Raw genomic sequence first — 19,175 nt, 5'->3', positions numbered from 1 at the left:
GGATCTGTCCCCAGTACTTTCACGCAACCCCAGAATCACCACTCGACCGCTGGGCAAAAGCAGCCAAGGAAGGCAGACACTTCCCTTTCTGCCCTCCGACTACCCAGAAGGACCGCCGGGCTGAAGTCTTTCTTACCTGGCCATCTGCTTGTAGGCTTCTTCTGCCACAGCAAAGATGTGTGGGTCCATGTCCCCCATGTTTTGGCCGCTGTAGGCATAGATGACATCTTGACCATAGATTGGCAGCTGCTCATAAGGATTAATGGCAACCAGCACGATCCCTGCAAACAGAGAATGCAGTCAGATTGCTGACAGCAAGACGGCCGGCCGGCACAAGTCTTTTAAAGGCCTTGTTTATATACATCAAAACAAAACATGGAGTAGGAGAATGAATCACAACCAATCACTCAACTAAATCAAGATGTGTCTGAGGCTCCACCAGGCACTGTTCTAGGCTTCAGCGGAGAAAAGAAAGCTGGGCCTCCAAATACCCTAGAGTGCTGAATAAGCACGTGTGCGTGCACATACACAGACACTCAGCAAACAGCCCTCCTAAAATACACGTGAAGTGCTGCACAAGCAAATCTTGTCACAACCGGTGTTAACTAGGGGACGCTGGTGAATTACTTAAACTCTAGGTGCCTCAGTTTCCTGGACTATAAAACTGGGAATCCTAATTACCTTCACTTGCTTGTCTTGCAGGTAATGATTAATAAAGAACTCTTGGACCAGCATCTTGCATAGCAAGCACAGAATGTTAGATTTTTATTAGCTCACATCATTTTATATCATGTATTATTTTTCACTTTTTAAAAAAATGTTTTGTATCTCCTGAATGTCACAATGACGGACTCAAATACATGTTGCATGAAGAGTCAGCAAACCATCGAACACCCCCGATCTTTCATGGAAAGGCAAGGTAATATTGGAGAACATACAAAGAAAAATGAAATCCCATCTTCAAGAAATTCATGCCTTTTTCTTTCTAATAAGAGCACAATCTGGATCTCAAGAGAACCACTGACAGAGGTACCCAAAAAATGGGAGCTTTTCCAGTCATGTGGGAAAGTGCAAGAATGGAAAGGTCATTGCCAGGACGGGAGAGCTCCTACATGGTGTTCCCCTCTGGTGTCTGAAAAGGTACACGAGTCAAGAAAATGAGAAGAGAATGGGGAAAACATCTGCCCCAAAAAAAGGATCTGATAAAGGAGTAATATCCAAAACCAATAAAAAGAACTCTTAAAACTCGAGGATCAGAAAATGATCCATCTGATAGAAAAATGGGCAAAAGATCTAAACAGAGACCTCACCAAGACCCAGAGATAGCAAATAAGCACATCACATTACCACCAGGGAAGTACAGATTACAGCTCTAAGGAGATACCGCCACACACACATTCAAATGGCCAAAACCCACAACACAGACAACACTGAATGCTGGTGAGGATGTGGAGGAATGAAAGTTCTACTTTGTCGCTGGGGGAGCACAAAATGGTACAGCCACTTTGATGGTTTCTTATAAAACATGCTGTTACTGCAGAATTCAGCTTTCACACTCCTTGGTATTTATCCAAAGACGGTGAAAACATTCTATGACACTAACACCTGCACGTGGATGTTCACGGAGGCTTTGACAACGGCCAAAACTTAGAAGCAACTACGAGTGCCTTCCACAAGTGACTCAAACTGTGACACACGCAGATAATGGACTGTTAGTGTTATAAAAGGGGGTTTATCAAGGTATAAGAAGACATGGAGGAAACTGAAACGCCTGTTACTAAGTGGAAGAAGCCAATCCGGAAAGGTCGCGTGATTCCAACCCTACGCTAGCCCACAGAAGACAAGATGATGGCGGCAGCAGGAAAGATCAGTGGTGGCCAGGGACTGGGGGGAGGGAGGGATGCACAGGTGGAGCCCAGGGGATCGGAGGGCAGTCAAAGTACTGTCAGGGTACCATCGTGGTGGATACATGCCGTCATGCATGTGTTCAAACCCACAGAATGTCCAACCACCATGACTGAACCCAATGGAAACGAGAGACTTTGGGTGATAATGATGTGGGTTCATCAGTTGTAACAAACGTATCGCTTTTGAACAGAATGTTAACAGGAGGTGAGGCTGAGCATGTGTGGGGGAAGGGGGTGTTATATGGGAAATCTCTCTCTCGTACTCATTTTCGCTGTGAACCTAAACACAGTTGCTTTAAAAAGTCTATTTTAAAAGGAAAAAACATACCAGAATACTTGGAATCATGTGGTGTACTACATTTCAGGCTAAGGGAGAGAAAGACACCCACCAAGTCTTCAAATGGAAGTCTGTCCAAAAAGACAACCTGGACCGAAAAGTAACACCTAGAACGGATATATTTCTCCTAAAGCTAAGGACTTGGAGGAGTCTCTCAAAAACAGCCTTAACATGGGGCGCCTGGGTGGCTCAGTTGGTTAAGCAGCTGCCTTCGGCTCAGGTCATGATCTCAGCGTCCTGGGATCGAGTCCCACATCGGGCTCCTTGCTCGGCAGGGAGCCTGCTTCTCCCTCTGCCTCTGCCTGTCTCTCTGTCTGCCTGTGCTCGCTCTCTCTCCCTCTCTCTCTGACAAATGAATAAATAAAATCTTTAAAAAAAAAATAAAAATAAAAATAAATAAATAAATAAAAAACCAGCCTTAACATGTTGTCCTGCTTGTTAGAGGGCTGTATAAAAGTCTAATTCATGTAGCATTTTGGTATTTCAGTATTATACTCCGAGGTCACATGTTTTCCTAAAATGTCTCAGCCACTTTCAGAGCCGAAAGGAGTGCTTCTTGAGGACTCCATATCCTGTGCCATGTTGGTCACTCTGAACAGTTGACACCGGAGGGGCCAAGGGACATTTGGAGAATTAGGTACAAATACCAGGGGCTATTTTAGAAAGGAGGACTTTAAAAAGTGAAGCTGATGGTTTTGTTATTGTTGTTGTTTGGGGTTTTTTATCTATTTATTTATTTATTTTTAAAGCCCAACTTGTTGAAGTCTCTGATAACTGATGGTCTTTTTCAAATAGGCTTCTCACCAGCAATCAGGTTGAAGAAGTTTTTGCGAAACGACTTCTCAAGCACTGAAGTCTAGCAGAAAAGCTCACGGGAACTTAGGAGACAACCAACCAATTCCAAACCGAAGTGGAATAATATCACAGTGCAAAAAACTGTGGTCCTGAAGCCTCCCTTGTGATCAACAGAGAAGACCAGGGCTCGAAGCACAGCAGGGACGACCCCCACCACTCCCCCGCAAAGCAGCCACAGCCTGACTGCTCAGCCAGACCCCAAAATGGTTTGCTCCTCAGACAATCATGGACAGGCCTCTGGTTTTCACCATACCACTTCATACTCACCAAAAAAGAAAGAAAGAAAAAAATGGAATGCAGGAAATTGAGAAGTTTCAAGAAAAACAAAAATGGGAATTTATGGACTTTTGTTTTAAAGCATTTGTCATGTTTTCTGCTCATGAATTCGACAAATATTCATCATGCACCATGTTTGTACACGGCAAGGGAGAGGTCAGACAAAGACAGACTATCTTAGGCTAGAACAGAAGCCTGCCGGGCATCGGTTTCCGGGGGTGTGCCTGGTGAGGACACAGACACCCGAGCTAGGACCCTAGAATGCCTCTACTGCTCTCCTACAGACCCCAGACTACGCTGAAGTCAGTCAAGCCACACCGTGTGGTCCATTTCATTCCTGGTTGAGCTGTGATTAACACCAATCGTCCCACAGAGATGCAAGGTGGCCTAATTAAGCCACACTCTCTGATTGCAAACCCTTCAAGGGTCTCTGATGAGAGGTACTTATGAGAATGCTAGTAGGATTCCTAACTATTAGAGCTGAACACGTACAGTCTGAAGATCCTAAGTCCTTTCAAACCCATGCAGACAATAGACGCACACCACTTACCACAGTAAGTGTAGATATGGTTCGACTCCAGGAAACGGACCTTTAAATTATGCAAAACTGCAGGCTCGTGTAGGTAGCTAAGGGCGGTGAGGTCATTTTCTCCCACCAGGATATCTGGATTCCGCAGAAAAGGCAGCTGGTTGCTTTGGACATCAATGGGGTATTCCCGAATCTAAAGAAATGCGTGTAATAGACACAAAAAGGCAGGGTTAGGAAGCATGTAGCCGGCATTCGCTGTCCTGTCGGCTAGGGTTACTGCGCTCACGTGATCCTGAGTGATGGAGACCAATAATCGATCTAAAGAAGGGCCAACTGAATGGAATGTTCATCTTGCCATAAGAGATGTCGAAGACTTGCTGGTGACATAATCCCCATGTATTGAGATAAAAAATGAATGGCACTAGAGATTTGGAAACACAATGAGATTTAATGACATATTCTACTGGCTTGTCGAGCTCCTCCACAGTGGGTCTTTAGTTGTGGTTGCAATAGGAGTACTGCTCCTTCTCCCACGCAGCCAACCTTCTTTGCTCTCATTTAAGGCTCTTGCTTTCCTCCCCTCATCCACTGACCCATTCACTTTTTATTGGGATGGCCTTACAACTAACTGCGCTACATGAATGCCCTCGAGTTGTACATCTGCTGCGCGACAGGCTGACTGCAAGCCACTCCAGGAAAATCATTTCACTTTGACGTGTGTCACCAGGGAGTCTCAAAGGCAAGGAGCCTCCTTGTGACCCTAGAGTGACACTTAGATGGGAGTACTCCAAAGATGTTTATTGACAGGACCGACTTATAACTGACTTGTGTATATAAATATTCTATGTAATAAAAGGATGATGTTCTTTAGTGTTTAAACAGTAGACTCTTGGCTTGGGTTACCATGTTTTATCTAAGTTTTTTCATGGTGTTCTTTAAAATCTAAAAGCTTGTAAAAAAAACAGTTTCTCAAACACTACTTATGTGTAGGCAGAGTCTGGAGTGAGACCCAGGAATCTGAAATAAAAAAAAGAAATCTACAAGTAGCTCTGCAACAGGTGGTCTATAGATATTTTAAGAACCACTCTTATATAAGCCTTTCAGGAAATTCTATGGGCATAGCCTCAATTTACTGGAATAAAGTTTTTTTTTTTTTTCCCGAAGAACATAAATATCAATGTTCTCTCTTGCCCCACTTTTAGATGGTCTTGCACAACCAGATCTTAAGGTGTACTATAGCCAGCACACATAGGAATGGTGCGAAAATCGGCAGACAAAATCTAATAGCAGATCCAGAAATAAATGCAGGCACAGAAGGAAAATTTGTTCATAACACTGAAGTTATTAAAAGGAATTTTCCTTCTAATTGCCGCAGGTAAACTTGAAGCTGTTTAGAGAAGAAGAACTGAGCTTGTGTTCTAGTCTCATTCCCTCATACAAAGTAAGTTTTAGATAAAACAAAAGAATAAGACCAAAGTAAGAAAGAAAATGTAGTCCGGTAGTTTTAAAACCTTCGGAAGGAAGTACTTTTAAAGAATGATGGGAAAGTCCGAAGTATGTTGCAAATTTTTGTATTCTGACGATCAGTAGAATTCTTAAGCCATCATAAAACACACCACTTGCAGAGTAAAATGAAAGAGGGGGAAAAGGATCTTGCATTACATAACAGAATTAAACTTAGTAACCAAAGTTTTAAAGAAGTCAAAAAGAAAACTAATACCCTGGGATACCTGGGTGGCTCAGTCCATTTAAGTGTCTGCCTTTGGCTCAGGTCATGATCCAGGGCTCCCTGCTCAGCAGGGAGCCTGCTTCTCCCTCCCACTGCTTGTGCTTTCCTTCTAGCTCTGACAAATAAAACCTTTAAAAAAAAAAAATACCCCAACAGAAAATTATGTATAGGATACAAGCCACAAAAAAAAACTACAGACCACATGAAAAACTATTCAATGGCCATTAACCAAAGAAATGCAAATAATAGATCAAGAGCACCATTATCCACCACATAAGCAAAGGTATAGAAACTGGTAAGACCTTCAATAGAAAGGATGTGACCACACAGGTGTACTGTGCCCAGGTTCAGATGGACTGACCTTTCAGAAGGCAGCTGGCAACAGCCTGTCAGACCCTTTCATGAATAGACTCTTTCTTGGCCTCAGGAGACAATCTCGCAAATGGGCAATGATCTCAACAATCTATAAATCGTGAAAGTTAAACCTGACATACACCTGTGTTTACAGGCAAGCAGCTACCCACAGCATCCTGCTGAATTTATGAAGAGAATGAAATACAGCAACATCCCCACAAATTAGCAACAGTTAGCCAGGTTAGTGAGGTTTTCTTTGTAAACGTTCCTATTGGGTGGGGGTATGTATGTGTTGGTGTGTCTGTGTGTATCAAGGCTCTTCTTTTTGTGAAAAGGTCTTTTGTCAAGTTTACTCCATAGAGGAGAGCAATAAACTAGCTATCACTCCCTAGCAGGATACAGAATTTCTAGAAGATGGGCAACAAGGGGAAATGGAGTTGAGATTTTAAGTTCTAGAGGTGATGGCTCCCCCCCCCACCCGCCACCCTTTGCCTCTAGCTGGGATCCTAACCGCACCCTCCCTCTCCCTGAGTCTGTCTGCAGACCTCCCAGCAGAGATGTCCCTGCCCCTGGAGCGGCAGGTCTGCTCTGCATGTCCTGTGTGGCTCCGCACCCCACCCCCAGCCCTGGTACGCAGCCCAGGACACAGCCAAGTACAGAACCACAGGGCTCCCCTAGCCCAACCCCTGGTTGTTCAGATCAGAAAGCAGGGACCTGAGCTCTGAGTCTTTAAACCCTGAGACAGAAATGCTGGCATTTCATTTTTCCTCAGATGGAACACTCCCTCGAAAACTCTCCTCCAAGTGCACAGAGGGAAATGCATATGCAGTTTTGTGAAAATAAGGTCCACAAACAAGCCAGCGGTGCCGGTTACGGGAGGACTGGAAAGTCAACATGCCCAGAGCCACAGCAAGGCTGGAGGAGGTGCGAGTTCAGCATCCAACAGAGCAGCGTCTGGGCTGTGAGTGCATCCAGGGGGAAGCAGGGAAAGAGAGACTTAGGGGGTTTTCTTTAATAGGATTTAATAGGATTTTGATTCTAACACTGCTGTTAGTATTGAACGTTCACGGCTAACATGGTTTTATTTGAAATCTAAGCATTCAAGATGTGATCAGGGACCATGACAATTTCCTGGCACAAAAGACCTCACAATGTAATAAGTGGGGCCATCGTAGGTGAAGAGGCAACCAAACTTTAACACTCGTGACAAGTCACCCTCCCATAATGAGCAGGTCTGCTCTGCATGGCTTCGCACCCCACCCCACCCTGAGATGAGGAACTGATGGCCATCTCCAACTGGTCCTCACCTAGCATATTCGGACTAGTAAAAACTTGAGAATATAGAGGAAGTGGTTAGGGGATTGGTCCATACTTGCACTTTCCAATAGGCCAGCACGTGTGGCTATTGAAATTAAATTCACTGAAATTAAACACAATCAAAACTTCAATTTCTCAGCCCACATGAGCCCCATTTCAAAGGCCCAGTGGATACCTGTGGCCAGTGACTACCACACTAGCCAATACAGATAGACCACAGTCCACCGTACCAGAATGTTCTTCTGGAGAACATTGGTCTAGATTGTTCTATACGCTATGGGTCTATGGTTTTAGGATACTTAGTAGGTGCTCAAAAATTATTAGCTGAATGGAACACTGGATTTTTTCATGACCTCTCTCATATCAACTCATACCCATGTTATACAGAACTACGTAAAGAGAACATAATCCTAGAAATACCCTTGCGTGACAACTACCAACACAAAGATTTGGGGCTAAGAAGAAGCATATATGGTAGATAAAGCCAATTTCTTTCTCCTACTCTACCCAAGAACTAAGAGATCCAGAGAAAAGGAAGCTAGTACTAATACGGGTAACAGCTGGCAGGGGGTGGGTGTTGATCCTGAAGGGCTACACATAGCGTACTCTGGCACCCAACTAGAGAAGTCAAAATGGGCTCAGAACCATGGTGGAGCTTTTAGGTATGGTGTCTGCCACGGTACATGTTCCTGGTTTGAGATGTCGGCAAGAAACTCGGAAGTAGGGACTCAAGGGGATTTCAGAAAGAGTATGCATTTAGGAGGAGTATAAAAGGTACGCTGGAGGTAGAGGCCAGTATGTCACCAAGTTGCTAATAGATTTCTAAAGAAAAAAAAAAAAGATTTCTAAAGATTCCTGGCCTTGACCTTTTCATTTTCTAAATCCCATGCTTACCTATGTATTAGATTCATGACAAGTCAAACCAAAGCCCCAACAAGGGTACAGACGGGCTGTTTTCACTGCTGCATAACCAGACCCTGGCGTATCACAGCGCAACTGCCTTTAATGAATGGTGAATAAATGGTGTAAAGTAATTAAGGAAAGAAAATGGCCATAAAGGAAAACATAAAAGTTATTTTAAACAAAATGACGGCAGCATAAAAATCAGAGTCCAAGTTAATCTTTTGATTCCAAATTAGCCAGAAACACAGCTTCGACATTCTGTTGGAATCGTGGGGTCCTAGTTTGGCTTTTGACTAGGTGGGTCTCAGCAAAGAAAAATCCAGACCACTTCCTCTATGGGCTTAATCCAGGGTTTACTCAACCTCCACACTATTCACATTTAGGATAGAAAGTGGGGGTGTTGCTGGCTGCCCTGGGCATTCTGGGGTGCTTAGCAACATCCTTGTCCTCTACCTGCCAGACGCCAGTAGCAGACCACCCTCCTTAGTTAGGACAACCCGAAACGTATCCAGACACTGCCCAATGTCCCTGTGCTTGGTGGGGTGGGGAGAGAACAGGGAGCAGAAATCACTGCCTCGACCATTTCTGAGCAGAAGCAGCCAGGCAAAATGTCCTAACTGATGGAAAATACAGCAGAGGGATACAGCAGAGGAAAGGGGCAACGGTAACAGGACACAGATCCCTCCAGAGATGGATTCTGGCAGTGATCTCACAGCAGCGTGAGTGCCCTTAATGCCCGTGACGGCACACCTCAGAAAATGGTGAAGACGGTCATTTCTAGGTTACAAGTATTTTACAATAAAAATATTTCCATTGGAAAATTATAGCCTACTTTAGGTAAGATAACTAATTTCATTGGTAACAATATAACTAATAGACCTTTATGTGCCATTTGTTCTATAACTTTAAACGTTTTTTTGTATATGTACAACATAAACAGAATAAATACAGTCTTCCATTATCCTTGCCATCTGAACAAAGACAGTCTCAACTGTGGATTACTGAGCTACTGGAGGCAAAAAATTATTAGGTGACCAAACAAATATGAAAAGAACAGAAATAACCGGTAAAATGAAAATCACTTGCACTAAGAAGTTCTACTGGGACAAGCGTATTGACCACTCTCAGCTCTTACTTCGCCAGCTGTGCACACAGCTGACACGTCCCTAAACTGCACTGATGAGCCCTGCGGACATCCTCTAGGTGCACAGGTCCGAGGGCACCGACGGTCAAGCACAGTGGTCCAGTTCTTCGGCAACATTTGCTTCTTGGCATAAAAAACAAAGCTGGCCATCTCCTGGCTGTAACAGCTTGCGATGTTTGGCACCATCCTCAGACCTGAGGAAGAGGGCCCCTTCCCTGGGCCCTGCATCTTCAAGGGCTCCATCGTTTTAAACACAAAACAGAAGCTTATGAAAGAATACATGGTCACTCTGCCCCTTGGCATCAGGCTTCGGTGCTGACGCAGTGAGATCTGCAGCCCTCGGCACACACTCCTGGGACTAAGCCATTCGGCCCCAGGGAAACGCTCCTGCACACCTCTTGCTCCACGTTGTCAGGTAAGACAATGGCCGCCAGGTCCTGGCAGGCCTGGGGACTCTAACACTGCCAACAGCAGAGACAGACAACGCTTCCAGGCGTGGGAAGGAGCTGGGCAGTCAAGATGCTTAGAGTAAATAAAGCAAAGGCAAATTAAATTAGCACATTAATCCTGCCTTTCAGAGGCACAACTGCAAAGAAAATTCACACATGGAAATACTAATTACCAGGCCCAGTGTCAGGTCCACTTCCCCACAGGCTCGGGGCTCCCGAGGCCCTCACTAATTAGTACAGTGTTTGCAATCACGGCAACATGACAAGAAGGATATGTTGCAATACTCCGTGATTCATGTTCTTCTGCAATTTCTTTACATACAGGTAAAGGCACAACATGCTTAGATAGCATAACAGTTATTTACCCGGCAGCCAGATGGAGATGGAGGAGTAGAGAGTTGCAAACATGTTTTTAATATATTAGATGTTTTCGTTTTCAAAAATCAGCAATGTGGGTTTCACGTGCCTGTTGATGAAGCATGTCTTTACTGGCAGAGGCAGGCTCACACCCACCCGCTTGCCTTGGCCCCACCAATGTTCAAGGGCTCGGGTATGTGGAGACACAGGTAGGATACGAACACTGGATACGAACTCGGGCAGGAGACACGCAGGGATGGATGGAACATACCCAACACCATAAAGGCCATGTGTGAAACAGCCACAGCTAATGTCATCCTTAACAGGAAAACCAGAGCTTTTCCCTGACAGTCAGGAACAAGACAGGGATACCCACTCTAACCATTACTATTTAACATAGTACTGGCAGTCCTAGCCTCAGTAATCGGGCAACAAGAGGAATAAAAGCCATCCAAATCAGCAAGAAAGAGGTCAAACTTTCACAGACAACATGATATTCTATTTAGAAAACTAGAAAGCACCAAAAAATTGCTCAAATACATGAATTCAGCAAACTTGCGGGACATAAAAACTGACATATAGACATCTGTTGCATTTCTATACACTAACAATGAAGCAGAAGAAATCAAGGAATCAATTCCATTTTGCAACTGCACCAAACACCATAAGATACCTAGGAATAAAACTAATGAAAGATGTTAAAAAAAAAAAAATCTGTACTCTGAAAATGATAGAACACTATGGAAGAAACTGAAAAAGACATAAGGAAATCAAAAAACATTAGATGCTCATGGATCAGAAGAATATACACTGTTAAAATGTCTATGTTATCCAAAGTAATCTACAAATTTAATGTAATCCCTACAAAATACCACCAGCACGAATGGATAAGGAAGATGTGGTCCATATACACTATGGAGTATTATGCCTCCATCAGAAAGGATGAATACCCAACTTTTGTAGCAACATGGACGGGACTGGAAGGGATTATGCTGAGTGAAATAAGCATAGAGAGCAGAGATAGAGCCAATTATCATATGGTTTCACTTCTTTGTGGAGCATAACAAATAGCATGGAGGACACGGGCAGATGGAGAGGAGAAAGGAGTTGAGGGAAATTGGAAGGGGAGGTGAACCATGAGAGACTATGGACTCTGAAAAACAACCTGAGGGTTTTGAAGGAGGGGGGGGAAGGGGGGGAGGATTGGGGGAACCAGGTGGTGGGTATTAGAGAGGGCACCGATTGCATGGAGCACTGGGTGTGGTGCAAAAACAATGAATACTGTTACGCTGAAAAGAAATTAAAAAAAATAATAATAATAAATAAAAAGATAAATGTATACTGAGAAAAAACAAATACCACCAGCATTTTTCACAGAGCTAGAACAAACAATTCTAAAACTTGTATGGAACCACAAAAGACCCCAGATAGTCAAAACAATCCTAAAAAAGAAAGGCAAAGCTGGAGTTACCAGGAAAGTATGGTACCGTCACATAGATCAGACACACAGATCAATGGAACAGAACAGAGAACACAGAAATGGCCCCACAACTCTCTGGTCAACTAATCTTTGACAAAGCAGGAAAGAACATCCAAGGGGAAAAAAGAGTCTCTTCAAAAAATGGTGTTGGGAAAACTGGATAACACGCACAAGAATGAAACTTTCTTACAGTACACACAAAGATTAATTCAAAATGAAGGAAAGACCTAAATGTGAGACAGGAAACCAAAATCCTAGAGACAAACATAGACAGCAACCTCTTCGACCTCGGCCACAGCAACTTCTCCCTATACACATTGCCAGAGGCAAGGGAAACAAAAGCAAACGTGAACTACTGGGACCTCATAAGATAAAAAGCTTCTGCACAGTGAAGGAAACAGTCAACAAAACTAAAAGGCAGCCCACGCAATGGGAGAAGACATTTGCAAAGGACATATCTGATGATGGGTTAGCAACCAAAATCTATAAAGGGTTTATCAAACTCAACACCCAAAAAGCAAATAATCCAGTTAAGAAATGGGCAGAAGACCTAGACACTTTTCCAAAGAAGACAACCAGATGGCCAACAGACACATGAAAAGACGCTCAGCATCGCTCATCATCAGGGAAATGTGAATCAAAACCACAAGGAGATACCACCTCACACCTGTCAGAATAGCTAAAATTAACAAGTCAGGAAATGACAGATGTTGGTGAGGATCCAGAGAAAGGGGAACCCTCTTGCACTGTTGGTGGGAATGCAAGCCAGTGCAGCCATGCTGGAAAACAGTGTGGAGGTTCCTAAAAAGTTAAAAATAGAGTTACCCTATCACTCAGCAATTGCGCTACTAGGTATTTACCCAAAGGATACAAAAATACAGATTCGAAAGGGCACAGGCACCCTGATGTTTACAACAGCATTACCTACAATAGCCAAACTATGGAAAGGGCCCACGTGTCTACCAACTGACGAATGGATAGAGAAGATGTAGTATAAATATACAATGGAATATTATTCTGCCATCAACAAGAATATTTTACTATTTACAACAACATGGATGGAGCTTAAGTGTATTATGCTTAGTAAAATAAGTCACTCAGAGAATAATAAACTTCAGGGCACCTGGGTGGCTCAGTCAGTTAAGCATCTGCCTTTGGCTCAGGTCATAATCTAAGGATCCTGGGGTCAGCCCAGTGTTGGGGTTGGTCTGTGCTCAGCAGGGAGTCTGTTTCTCCCTCTCCCTGTCCCCCCCGCCCACCACTACTTGGGCTCTCTCTCAAATAAAATCTTTAAAAAAAAAAACAAAAAACACAACAAAAACAGACAAATTCCAATGATTTCACTCATACGTTGAATTTTTTTTTTTTTTTAAGTACGCTCCACACCCAGTGTGGGGCTTGAACTCTTGACCCGGAGATCAAAACCTGACCAGACATCAAGTGTTGGTCGCTTAACCGACTGAGCCCCCAGGCACCCCACCACATGTGGAATTTAGGGAACAAAATATATGAACTTACAGGAGGAGGAGGAAAAGAGAGGGAAGCAAACCATAAGAGGCTTAATAGAGAACAGACTGAGGCTTGATGGAGGGAGGCAGGCAGGGGGATGGCTACACAGACGCTGGGCATTAAGGAGGGCACCTCTCATGATAAGCACCGGGTGTTATATGTAAGTGATGAATCACTGAACTCTACTCCTGAAACCAATATTGCAATGCTCGCTAGAATTTAAATTTTAAAAAAAAAAAAAAAAAAATTAAATGCAAAACCGTGGAAATGGTGAGTTTCCCCTGCCACTAGAGGGCAGGAGTTACAAGGGAGGTGGAGGCAAGAGCCAAGGGCTGCCAGATTCAGCTCTGCCGCAGGCAAACAAGGAGGGAACTTCGCATCCCCACTGTTTGCCAACTGGCACAGAGATGCCCGACCGCGTTTAGAAGCAGCACAGCGATAAGGGTGGGCACACCTGGCTACTCCGCACCCATCACAGCCGCGGGGAGACAGAGAGGACACTCTCCTTTTCCAAGAAGTTTCCCATTGGCTTAAATAGAAAGTATCTTACATTGTGCTCAGGGAAACAAGCCAGACACAGGACAAATACGACAGAACCCAGAGCCGTCAAACTCAGACCCCAACAGTGTTACCAGTACCTGCAGGGAGGAGTGGGGAGTTAGCACTGAATGGAGACAGAGTTTCCGTTTCGCAAGATCAAGAGTTCTGGACGAGGATGGAGGTACAACAAAGTGGAGGATGGAGGTACAACAAAGTGGAAGTACTTTACGTCACTGAACTGTGCATTTAAAAATGGCTAACGTGGCCAGTTTGACGTTTTGTGTATTTGACCACAACTAAAATGATAAGCGACAACGAAGAAGAAACATCTCAGAGGAACACTAAGAAGCCGGACCACCTTGAGCTGAGCACACAAGTGAGCATAAAGTAGAAGCTGGGGCGGGTGGGGGGAGGGGAGGAGGACACTGTTGTTCCAGAAAAGAATGAACATATCTTCGTCCGTCGCCACCACAGGGAAACCCGCACTCTTGGACTGAGGTGGTGAGAAGGGTGGGGAGTACTGCAGCTGGATTCCGGCCAGCCTGGTACACGAGGACACTCTCAGCTACAGAGCAGAGGCTCTTCAGGCCCGCAGAGGCCAGTGCTCCAACTTCTGCCCTCCTGCCTCTGGGCCACCGCTCGCTCAGCTTCGTCGCTCCCAGTGACCACTTGGTCCAACAGTGGCCAAACCACACTCTGCAAGTGACCCGGACAGAGCTGGAGGTTCCAAGGCCATTATTTCTCCAGGGCTGCTAATGTGCACCCCCAACATCCCTCTGATCACACGCGGACTGGCCACATAGCAGGTGGGGTGGGGTGGGGGGGTCCGGGGCAGCTGCCAGGATTAGTCACACTGGGCAGATTCTCAGCTGGGGAGGCAAGCATCTGCTGTTTTAGCAATGCGGCAGGTCATTCCTCACTACCTCTGTACAAACCTTTAAAAATACCCACCCACTTAAAAGATCATCTAAAATGAGATATGTTGGAAGAGAAGTTACACCACTCAAGTGGGTGAACTAATTTTATTTTGTTTGGGGCGTGGGGTGGGAAGTTATTCCATAGAGTAAACATGATTCCATCTGTCGAGAATTTAGATTCTCGCCTCAAAACCAAGAGGAGGCGAGCCAAGTCCACCTGCCGAGAAGGGGAAGGTGAGGCGTGCACACCTTGGTGTGAACATGTAGCTCAGTGTCCCAGTTTTACCAAGTGATGAGCTTGAGGGGATGTAGACAGATGTTAGTAAGCGGAACTGTCCCATCTTGCTGCCGACCCATGAATTAATCGCCAACCACGGTAGATACTATGTGAGCAAAGGCGAAGACAAGGTCCATTTCTCAAGTAGGTCATTGCTAATGAGAAAGACAAGATCAAGATGCTTGAAGGAAGGAGGAACAACAAGACAGTCAATGATCAAAGGCTAACTGGTGTGGTCCCAACTTTGAGGGCTACTGCAATCTCGGGGGGGCCAGGAGCTCCCTGGCCTTCCCTCCACCCAACTCCTGCCCCACGGCAGCCCCCTCCAACATAACCCACCCTGAGGCCAATGCTTGCTTTCCTCCTGCCACTTCCCTCAAAACCTGTTTCTCAATATGGAATCGAGAAAGAAAAAAAAAAAAAAGTCATTTCCCGTGGCATTCATCTTTCTCAGGAGGACTTATTTCACGGAGCCCAATACCCACACAGCACAAGGCCTAACCTTGTCGAATCTCTGTGCTGTGTGCCTGAAACTCATCTAACACCGTGTGTCAACTGCCCTCCCGAGTTTTGGGCAACGCCTGTTTCTCCCGCAGTCTCTCCCCACCGTAAGGCCTGCCCACATGACGTGTACCTGCGTCCTCGGGCCGCCTCTCTGACCCCTTCTTCAGAAGGTGCCTCGGGACACAGGCCTCCTTTCCTTCAACATGCAAAGGGAACACCGTGCAGCCTCAGAGCTTTGTCACACACATCCACCCCTGCCTGGGACACTCAGCACACGCATTCCGCCATCCTGAGTCCTCAATGGCCAGCTCCCTTCCACGACCCCTGCAACTCCCTCAGCACCTTCCCCTCCTCAGCCTGTCTTTTCTGTCCTATTCCTTATCCACCTGCCTGTGCCTCATGCAATGGGTCACAGCACTCTGCTGTCCCTCTGTGCCCCCCACAATGGCGGGACCACGTACACCCCCAAGACCCCGCACAGTGCAAGCATTCAAATATTTGTGAAATGCACACTTCACAGGGAAGGCTAGTCACAAAAGCTCGTGGGAAAAAAAAATCCGATGGTGCCAGAGGAAGAGTTCATGGTTAACTACTTTGTCTTCCCTTTGACTGAAGCCACTTGAAGGGCAGCTATAAAGCCATCTCGCTACAGCAGCCCACGCACAGGGAGGGCTCACATGCTGGGCACTGTTCTAAGCACATGTCACAAAGCAACTCCTTTTTTTCTCAAAAGACCCCCAGACAAACCATCAGTCGAGTGGAACAGATGAAGTAACTGGTACAGAAGGACACTACCTCGCCTGAGGGCACAGAGCTAGCAATGGCTGGGGGTCCCAATCCCCAGACAGCTAGGTCCAGAGCCAGGGCTCCAACCACTCTCCTACGCGCTGTCTGTCCCGGCACCTCGTGCCTCTCCTCCCACTGACGCCTCAGCCCCACGAAGGGAACCCTCCCTTCCCTTCCAAGAAGATCCTTGCTGTGGTCATGAGAGATCTCTCGGTGGCCAACACCAGTGGGCGTGGATTTCTTATGCTTTACCACTTTCACATGCGTGATCGACAGCAGCAACAAAAAGATGCCAGGGGCTCAAGCAGCTCTACTCTGTGGGGGGAACTCCAGCCCGCGGCATACCACCCTGCCCCGGCTGGCAGACCCCCACGCGCCCCCGCACGGCCCGCACTTACCGTCCCATCTTCCAGTCTGAGCTGGAGGCTCTTCTCTCCCTCCTTGTAGTCCTTGGTTAACTCAGCTGAGCGCCACACTTCATCAGGGTCAGGGATCCAGACCCTTGTGTACTGGAAGATTAAAATGAGAAATTCAGAAATAAAGCTTTCACGTGTCTACACAGGTATTGCTATCTCAGAGGGGCCCTCAGGAGAATTTATGAAGCCATCTTGACACATCTTCCTCCCTTCTCATTTCAAAACACAAGGTGATCTAACACCCTGACAAGTGAGTAACTCAGAGGACTGGGGACAGAGGGCACTTTCCAGATCCTAAGAGAATGCCACAGATCAATGTAATTATAATTCTGCCAGCAAGACTGCCAAGCCTGCGTCTGGTGACGTCCACCAGAGCTGCGTACCATAGTCTCAAGGGACAGAAGAGCAGTGCCGGAGGGAACATCTAGTGAGCTAAGATGAGGAACAAAACCACACATGCCAAAGCTGAGACAGAAGAGACCATCCTCAAATCTTGGGAACCTCTGCTCTGACCTGCTGCATTCAGGGACAAAGCCATTTTCCTGCAGAAGCGAAAGAAAGTGTAAGCAAATTGTAAGTGTGTTTACATATTCCTGAACTGCCAGCAACCTCAATTTACTTGTGCATTCTTTAAGCCCAAACACGCCCCCAAATCCTGCTCAAGCTCTCCCAGCTGCTATGGGATTTGCATGGTTGGGAAGCCGGCCAACCCCTAGCAAGGAAGAACATAGCCCTGGGGAAGTAAGGCCTCCCGCTCTAGCTGGGGGCTGTCGGCCAGGACTGCACACTGTCCTCACCTGAGAACGTGACAACACGGAGACTGAGTTCCACCTCAGCCCGACTCAGAATCCGAGGGGACAGAAGAGCTTCCACGGCGAGTGTAATGTACAGCCGGGAACCCGCAGCTCAGGGGCACAGACCAGCAGCATCGGGCCAGCGGGCCGGCGCTCTGAGTGCTCTCGGCAGCGTGCCTTCCATCTGTCCAACACACTTCTGCATTTTATAGGTGTGTGATGGGCACGGGGCCTGGCTCTGTGTGCACACGCGCGCTCACACCTGGTTTCACGGCCACAGAACATCCTCAGCAAACCTGAGACTAATAGCTCTTACGACCAGAAGGCCAGCCGGGACACGAGTCTGGGTCCATACAACCGACCTGCCTCAAGGAGCGGCTGCTCCAAGTCCAGAGCTGGCCCCGTCCTCGGCCTGTGCCTAAGCAGCCAGCGGGCTTTATTGTGGTCTTGCCTTTTCACAACACTCTCCTCCAGATGGTCACTGCCCTTTTAAAAAAGCAAGCCCCTGACCCTTACTGCACCAGCCTCGAATTCACCAGCAAGAGGAGTAAGTCACGAGGCAACAGACTCACGACACTCATTAATGGGAACGCAAACCACCCCCAATTTGCACCCCTGGAGCCCCGATATCCCAACCCAGGATACGCCGCCAACGTCGTTTTTTGCATTCTGAAAAACCAAGTTCACAGGATCACCTCCCTCCCTCTGATCTGCTGTAATGATCGTATCTTCCCAGAAGATTCTCTACAGCTTCACAGCGCCTCAGCACTTCGGCATAGACATTAAATGCTCTGAGCCACCTCCGTAGAAAGCTCTGAGCCTCTGCCAACCGGAACTGTCAACGTGGCTTCTCCCCTCGGGTGCCCCTCCTCCACTGTCCTGTAAACCGACCTTCCATCAGCTGCAGTGACTTTTCAGATCTTGCCCCCCTGCCTCAGGTGAGGGACCTTTCCTCAGCGACGCGACAGTTGTCATCCCATCGCGCTCACTCCTGGGATCTCCTGTCCAGGCCGAGGGAGCCTGGCCTACCCAAGAAATTGTACGCAAAGTCTCCACGCTGTGTAAATGGAGTTGGAATGGCTCCAGGGAAAAGGGACAAAAAGAGTAAGGGAAGTCCCAACAGGAACAGAGTGAAGAGAAGGATGGTATGCGGACATGGTCACGATGCTGGACATCCTGGAAGCCCATGGGCCCAGTCCTGGCTCACCCGGGGGCTCCTCTGGGCAGACCCCTGTGGTCCACGTGCCCCTCACTAACCTGTTAACTGCCCCAGCACCGGAAAACCTCACTGCCCGACACTAGCTGCTTACTTCTTATTCCGCGAGAGTCCATCTATCTGCTTAAATCAATCTCTTATCTCTCAACAGAATGAAAACAGTTACTGGCAGGAAACAGTCTCTATTTTCCCACAGAACTAAGCACAGCATCTAGAGCAGTTCTTTGCTGCTCCAACTGAGAAGCTGAGGCTCACCATTACCTGCAAGCGTGTTAGGAGCAGAGACCCCCCTGCCTCCACCTGCACCCACCGCATCCGGGCATCCCCAAGTACTTGCTCTTCTGCTGCTTCAGTACGTGCTCATCCTTCCCTCTGTGCACAGCTCAGCAAACCAGAGCCCTGGCCAAGTCTAGTGTGCCCCTTGCTTTTGTGCAACCCAGGATGTAAGTATGATCTTCAAGTGTTTAAATGGCTATGGGGGAGAAAGAATGATATCCAGACGACAACATGTCAATTACAGGAAAGTCAAACTTTGGTGTCCGAGAAGTTGTACTGGAACACAAGCTCACACTCTGCTCA

General features: G+C 46.6%; 1 protein-coding gene across 3 annotated transcripts in view; it reads right to left on the bottom strand.

The window, feature by feature from the left end:
- Positions 1-19,175, bottom strand: part of MYO5B (myosin VB) — a 333,183-nt gene that overhangs the window by 173,050 nt on the left and 140,958 nt on the right. For all 3 annotated transcript variants that reach the window (XM_044243014.1, XM_044243013.1, XM_044243015.1), the window contains exons 2-4: positions 16,569-16,679; positions 3,926-4,097; positions 137-281 (exon numbers count right to left, since the gene is read on the bottom strand). In XM_044243014.1, coding sequence (XP_044098949.1) covers positions 137-281; positions 3,926-4,097; positions 16,569-16,679 — 428 coding nt within the window. The remainder of the gene's footprint in view (positions 1-136; positions 282-3,925; positions 4,098-16,568; positions 16,680-19,175) is intronic.

The sequence above is a fragment of the Neovison vison genome, chromosome 3 (genome assembly GCF_020171115.1).
Source record: "Neovison vison isolate M4711 chromosome 3, ASM_NN_V1, whole genome shotgun sequence".
NCBI classification, from domain to species: domain Eukaryota; kingdom Metazoa; phylum Chordata; class Mammalia; order Carnivora; family Mustelidae; genus Neogale; species Neogale vison.
The sequence above is the reverse complement of the archived record's forward strand: the minus strand, read 5'-3'. Positions and strand labels throughout refer to the sequence as shown.